Source organism: Rhinatrema bivittatum, chromosome 4 (assembly GCF_901001135.1).
Source record: "Rhinatrema bivittatum chromosome 4, aRhiBiv1.1, whole genome shotgun sequence".
Classification (NCBI taxonomy): Eukaryota; Metazoa; Chordata; class Amphibia; order Gymnophiona; family Rhinatrematidae; genus Rhinatrema; species Rhinatrema bivittatum.
The window spans coordinates 17,943,794-17,951,105 of record NC_042618.1 but is presented as its reverse complement, the minus strand read 5'-3'; the positions used below and the strand labels follow the sequence as shown (position 1 = coordinate 17,951,105).

The 7,312-nt window shown below is 41.4% G+C and overlaps 1 protein-coding gene across 1 annotated transcript in view; it reads right to left on the bottom strand.

Moving 5' to 3' along the window:
- Nucleotides 1-1,135: 1,135 nt before the first annotated feature.
- KCNK13 (potassium two pore domain channel subfamily K member 13) overlaps nucleotides 1,136-7,312 on the bottom strand; it is a 172,075-nt gene continuing 165,898 nt past the window's right edge. Inside the window, exon 2 of the mRNA XM_029597776.1 lies at nucleotides 1,136-3,042. Within this exon, the coding sequence (XP_029453636.1) occupies nucleotides 2,150-3,042 (893 nt within the window). The 3' untranslated portion in view covers nucleotides 1,136-2,149. The remainder of the gene's footprint in view (nucleotides 3,043-7,312) is intronic.

Sequence of the window (7,312 nt, the reverse complement as noted above, 5' to 3'; positions counted from 1 at the left end):
GGTGAGAGAATTCATGCGGCCAGCTGCGTCAGTATACAGAGGTTGAACAGGAAAAAAGTCTACTTTTCAAACAAACATTTTCTTTTCAGTGTTATAACATACTTCTAAGGCTTAATCATAGTTTACCCTATAACTCGTGCCTTCTTTTATGTGTATGGTACTTGGGACTTCTGCATTAGTGGGCATTTATAGCAATATCTTGGGACACTACCCTAAGGCTCATGAAGGTGGAAACCCTGAAGAGAACTGTAAAGCCAGTTGGGAAAGCAATGACGTGCTTGAATTTTATTTTTTTTTCACTCTATCAAGGTTCACTGTTAACCGAGTTCTGCTAAAGAAAGAAAGAACTCCCCCTTTAGCAGGGTTCCCACGCGCCCCAGCGACGACAGATTTTACTAGGGGGGGGGGGGGGGCTGTGCTGAGAGAGCTTCAGTTCCACAGCCGCCGCGGTGCAGCAGCAGAGGGCTGGGTTAGTCAGCATCTCGGGGGCTTCCATCTCGCCCACCCTGAACCATTTCCCAGGATGCACTGTGCCAGCATTCCTCTTCAGTAATTAAGAGGTAGATATATTTTTGGCTCTATCATGTGTTAAGAGCTGCACACATAACGCAGCAACAGGCATCAGTTTTCCTGACTCTAATTGGATGTGGTAAAGGCAGGTAGCGTAGCTGGTTTTAGAAAAGGTTTGGACAAGTTCCTGGAGGAAAAGTCCATACACCATTATTTGCCAGGCAGACGTGCGGAAAGCCACTGCTTATCCCCGGGTGTAAGTAGCATGGAATCTTTCTGCTATTTGGGATCCTGCCAGGTACTTGTGGCCTGGATTGGCCACTGTTGGAAACAGGACACTGGGCTTGATGGACTCTTGGTCTGACACAGGACGGGGGCTTCTTATATTCTTATTTTAATATCTGTTCCTTTTTCTCTACCACAGGCATCCTAGAGAAAGAGGCTTTCACCTTTCTATAGCGCTAGATTTGTAGAGCTAACTGAAATTCCAGGTATCATTTACGTTTCTATGAAATGTGTGCATATGATTCAAAATTACTATTTTTATTAATAATAAATGAATATCTACAGTGCATTTTTACTGTAACTCTGCATTGTTCTTACACAGGATTAGCATAACTAATTTTTTGCCCTTATGTGTTTTATGATGTGCCGGAAGCTGACCCTATAATTTTTTCCTGCGTTCCCTTCTTTCCATAATGAGCACTCAAATAATTATATTTGATTAAATAACGAGTTAGGCATTTTCTACCTTTTTTTCAATCAAGCCCCTGTAATTATCATTACGTTAAGCCAGAAAACAAACATTGGTGGAGTCCGAAAAGGTGTCACGAATATTAAGTAAAGAAGGAAACGTTCAACAAAAAGTATTTATGTAGAGAGGAAGGAACTTAGAAAATAAACTCTCTGTTGACTTAGAGACATCATTTTCCCCCCAGATATATTTCTGATGGTTTACAAACCACAACGCAATTTTTTAAATAACATTTTAATTCTGAAAATGTGGCACAGAAAGCCCCCATTCTCCTCCTAATAGAACTGTTGCATACTCGATGACATCAGGCCCTGGCGGTTTGAAACAACCCCTGATGTCACTTAGGTAGGAGACAGTTTGTTCCAACTGTGGACGACAATCAGACAGCACAAATCTCAGAGCACCAAAGGTGTAGACCAAGGATCTGATTCCTCTCCTGATTTTCAAACACAGGAAGGCAGATCTTTGCAAGATATGACAAAAACAAAACAAATTTAAATGCTACTGAATAAAAAAAAAAAAAGCAATTGTGCAAGTTAGATAGAAAAATGAGAAAATAATTTGTTTGTGATGTACTTGGATTATTATTTCTAAATCTGACATTAATGAGAATCTAAGAATAAAATGACAAAACACAGGAAACCACCAGGCACTGGAGCTCTGAAATTACTGTAGGGTATATCGGCTAGTCATGACTTCTTTGAGATGTCTCCCATGAGTGATTGGTTGAGGGAGGGCAAGGGAGAGGGAGTCTGAGAGCAATAACAGAGGCTGCTTGTCAGCCAAACAAATTTTGATAGAGATCTTCCACCGAGGGAGTCTCACTATTTGGGTAACACTCACTTATTATTTCTCTCTCTACTTCATATTTTTTTTTTATCTCAGTTATCTATCAACACTTGTCTCTGCTAGTCTGTTATTCATAATGGCTAGTGCGCCTACGCCTCCTGAGAATCCGTTGTGCCTGGAACTTGTACTCATTTGTCTGGGGTAGCCATTTGCCGTTTCTGACAGCTGTTTCTGCATGATTGCCAGTGAGACCTTGTTGGAGGCCAAGAAATCTTTCATGGAGATCATCTCCCCAGACATCCGGCGGCCGTCCGTCTCACTTTCGTTCACACCATCTGTTTCGATGGAGATATTCCGTCGAGTTCGAATGTTCCCTGGCATGACAACATTCCGCCTAGATCTAAAAAGTTTTCTTTGGCATTTCTGGCAGCACCGGCAATCCATTTTCTTTAATATCCAGTTTACACATTGTTTTATGATGATGGAGATGACATTAAATAACGAATAGATACAGCAAACCCCCATAAGAATGAAGACAAAGTTGCCAAATCTGTAGAATCCCTGATTTTCATATTTGGCATTTTGGCTACTGACAAGATCACCAAAACCAATGGTACTAAAGGCCACAAAACAAAAGTAAAGCGAGTCAAAGTAACTCCATTCTTCAATTGGCGTGTACATGGCTGAGGCACAACAGGAAATGATGATAGAGGCAATGCACAAAATGAGCATTACATAATACACTGAAGGCTTCCATCCTGCCAAGCTGTCCACCTCCGAGGGACCGGATCCCCGCCGACTGTCGTGAGGGGCAGTGCCTTTTCGTCTCAGCTGCCTCTCATGAAAGGACTTCATGATGTAGGCTATGACTGTAATCAGCCGTTCTAGGAACAAGTTGAAGAACAAGATGGTCCCAGCACATCCTATCAGGCCATAGAAGATCAGGAAAATTTTGCCTCCGACAGTTGCTGGTGTAGTCATGCCAAAACCTACAAGAGAAACAGAAGAGGGAATTAAAGGATTTTAATTGGAATTAGTGGCATTGCTTATGCTGGGCGGGATGGAGCAAAGGAGGAATAGGGAGACAATTATCCAACCATATGGCCTCGTTAACTTGTACAGTACAGTCCTCATCTAATTTTTTTTCACATTCATTAGAAATTAGATAGCAAAACCATTTATGATCATCAGCTTTGTTTTTTAGTGCAGTGCTTGATTTTCTAAAGTACGCGCTCTTCTCCTTTCCAATGCTCCTTCTTGCGCACCACTCGGAACTTTTTGCCAGCAAGCTTATGGGGGTGGAAGGAAGACAGGAAAGTGTGGTCACTATAGCCTTAGTTCCACCGTTATGCTAATTTATGGAGACTCTGACAGATCATCTGCCGTCTCTCATAGAAAGAAAGAGTTTATTGCGTTAAAGGGTTTGAATAATTGTATATGGCCCAGAACCTAAATTCTGGTCCCTATGTCACTAGTAAAGAAGCATTCCTTAAACTTTCAATCTCACCTAACCTCTCCTTTTGGTTATGGTAAGAGTATGGTGGCACTGTTTCACCTGTTCCTTTAAGTAAGTGTGTGGCCAGGTGACCTACAGGGGGAGCTCTGAGTAGGCGTGGAGTGACTTGAAGACATTCTTGTGTGATTCTGAGTGAGGAGTCTTGGGGATTCCTATAAGTCTGCGGCTCATTTCAGCCCCGCAGGGTCATCCTTTGCAACGGATGCAGGTGTGCCCAAGGACTACTCCGTCCTATGCATTTTCCTAGTGGCCCTTGGGAGGAGGCATGGACCTACGGTAGATCCTTTTCCCTCCTCTGAAGAATTCAGTGAATTTATTTATTTATTTATTTATTTATTTAAAGTTTCTTTTATACCGATGACCGTTTACACATCGCATCGGTTTACAGTTAAAAAGGAACAAATGGGCAGAACCCTTACATATAACATTGAAAAAACAGGTTAACTTTTGGGCAATTCTCTGCTTTACTCTTTTAATTTGTGTAAGTACTTATGAGAGATTACATTTGAAGAATAACGAAAGCACATGGGTTGTTGGGAGAAGAAATACTAAACTTAATGCACTGCTAAAGAAAGAGGCGGAATAAAGTCTGTGCTTATTTTGCTGCTGCGGAATCCTGTGACTTATACGTTTGCGATTTTATTTTTAGCTGACTGCTGCTGCCCCAGAAGAATAAAAAGTTGTGATAATTTTGAAGTACAGTTCATTGTGAGAGACTCTGATTAATTAATATCAGGGTTATGGGTTTGAGACCTGTTGGTCTATCAATGAATAAAAAAAAAGAAGTCAGAAGATTTTGCGGATGGGATAGTCTGGTTGTAGAAGGGAAAATTGATTTTAATTTCCCTATCCAGCAACAGACAATTATTCTCTGAGCTCATCTACCCAACCTTTGGTGTTTTTTTGGACGAACAGAGCTGGTGCCGGGAACACAGAAACTCAGCATGAGGACTGTTTTTAATTTATGTGTCCCCAGCTCGGGTTACAGGTGTGCATACATAAAAAGATGACTTTTAAGGCTTAGCTTACATTTTGTTCCTCATTTTAACATTTGGCTTATTGTAGATCTAAGGAACAAAACTTAGCTAAATTCGCATATTATGAATGTACATTTTTTAAATTTGATTTTGAAAGTAACATGAAAGAACATTTCAAGGAGGCTTCTCTCAAACAATCAGACCTGCCTATATATATATATTAAAACCTTAGTTTTCCACGAATGTGAACATATGCAAAAAGAAAGCCGAGATCTCCAGAAGAAGTGGGTCTAGTGTTACCTTGGGCCGTTGCTTCTCTGCTTTACTCTTTTAATTCCTTTCAGAAATAAATCATAACTGTAAATGCCTAAGAACGTTGGAACTCTCTACCTGAGAAGTAACGTTTGATACCAGACAGAAAGAGATGTAAAGGTGAGCCGAAAACATGGCTATTCAGAAATGCATACAACATCAGACAGCTGAGATCCACAGTAACAAGAAGGACAAGAGATACTGACGCACGATGAACACATTTAACCAGAGACTGTAAAAAACTCAACGTACTGACTAGTATGTGAAATATGTTATTTTTTAATGTATCGTTTCGCTTCACACTATACGTCCTAGATCTTTAGTTAACATACACTGGGACATTTCATTTGATAGATGTTAATGCCCGTTAATGAATACTACCTCTGAAACCCCTGACGGTATATAAATGTCTAAATAAATAAATAAACTGCGCACCTGTGTGAAGGCAGTGCCTGACGAGATGGAATCGCAGCCACTGGAAAAGGAGGCCTTGGACGGGCGGGATTCAAGAGGTGGTCTGTGGCGCCCCCCCCCTGGGATGGCTGGATTACAGAGGGAGGAGGCCCAGGCCCAGTCAGGGGAAAATCCCCTGAGACAGCCATGAAGGAAGCTTTCGGTTCTGGCCTCCCTCCTCACCCCCAAATCATAAATGGATGAGAGGGGGGAAGGGCAGATGCTGACTTGGCTTCGTGCAGAAGAAAGGTGACCGGGCCAAAACCTCCAGCAAATTACAAATGAATGCGTCAGGAAACAGTGCTCATCAGGGGCTGGCGCCAACATTATATATTTATTTACTTAAAAAGTTTCTATTCTGCCACTTTTCAACTACTGTTGTCCAAAGCGGATCACACGGCACATCAACAGCACATATCATCACAGTTATAAACAGTTAAAACCCACCTCAATAACAGCTTGGCTCCACACTTCTCCACTTTATAGAGTTAACCCTTCTAGAGGAGTTTCCAGCATCCCAACACTACCTGTCTCAGGATACGTCTCCCTACCCAGCAAGGTCTTCATGCCCTTGCAAAACTTTACTATATCTGTCTCCAATCTGAGCTGATTTGGCAATTTATTGCAAAGTTCGGGACCCTGACTCTGGTGCTTTGTAGACAGCATTTTTTTGACGGCGGGTACCACTACCATTGATTGTTTGAGCTTGCAAGCTTTGGAACAGCCTACCTCCAGAATTAAGACTGGACCCCCACAACTCATCCCTTCAAAAAAAAACCCCTCAAAACATGGCTTTTCAAGAAAGCATTCCCGTCAGTTACCTAAGCCCCCACCACCTATCACCCTGCTCCTTCTCCCCCCCACACCCTCCCCCCTTCCCTCACCTCCCTCCCCTCCCCTTTTTTTCTTCCCATTCGCTTCCAGATGCACTCTACTATATCTACATAGACAATGCTTCCACTATATCTACATAGACAATGCACTCCACTATATCCACATAGACAATGCACTCCACTATATCTACATAGACAATGCACTCTACTATATCCACATAGACAATGCACTCCACTATATCTACATAGACAATGCACTCCACTATATCCACATAGACAATGCACTCCACTATATCTACATAGACAATGCTTCCACTATATCTACATAGACAATGCACTCCACTATATCCACATAGACAATGCACTCCACTATATCTACATAGACAATGCACTCTACTATATCCACATAGACAATGCACTCCACTATATCTACATAGACAATGCACTCCACTATATCCACATAGACAATGCACTCCACTATATCTACATAGACAATGCACTCCACTATATCTACATAGACAATGCACTCCACTATATCCACATAGACAATGCTTCCACTATATCTACATAGACAATGCACTCCACTATATCTACATACACAATGCACTCCACTATATCCACATAGACAATGCACTCCACTATATCTACATACACAATGCACTCCACTATATCCACATAGACAATGCACTCCACTATATCTACATAGACAATGCTTCCACTATATCCACATAGACAATGCACTCCACTATATCTACATAGACAATGCTTCCACTATATCCACATAGACAATGCACTCCACTATATCTACATAGACAATGCTTCCACTATATCTACATAGACAATGCACTCCACTATATCCACATAGACAATGCACTCCACTATATCTACATAGACAATGCACTCTACTATATCCACATAGACAATGCACTCCACTATATCTACATAGACAATGCACTCCACTATATCCACATAGACAATGCACTCCACTATATCTACATAGACAATGCACTCCACTATATCTACATAGACAATGCACTCCACTATATCCACATAGACAATGCTTCCACTATATCTACATAGACAATGCACTCCACTATATCTATATAGACAATGCACTCCACTATATCTACATACACAATGCACTCCACTATATCCACATAGACAATGC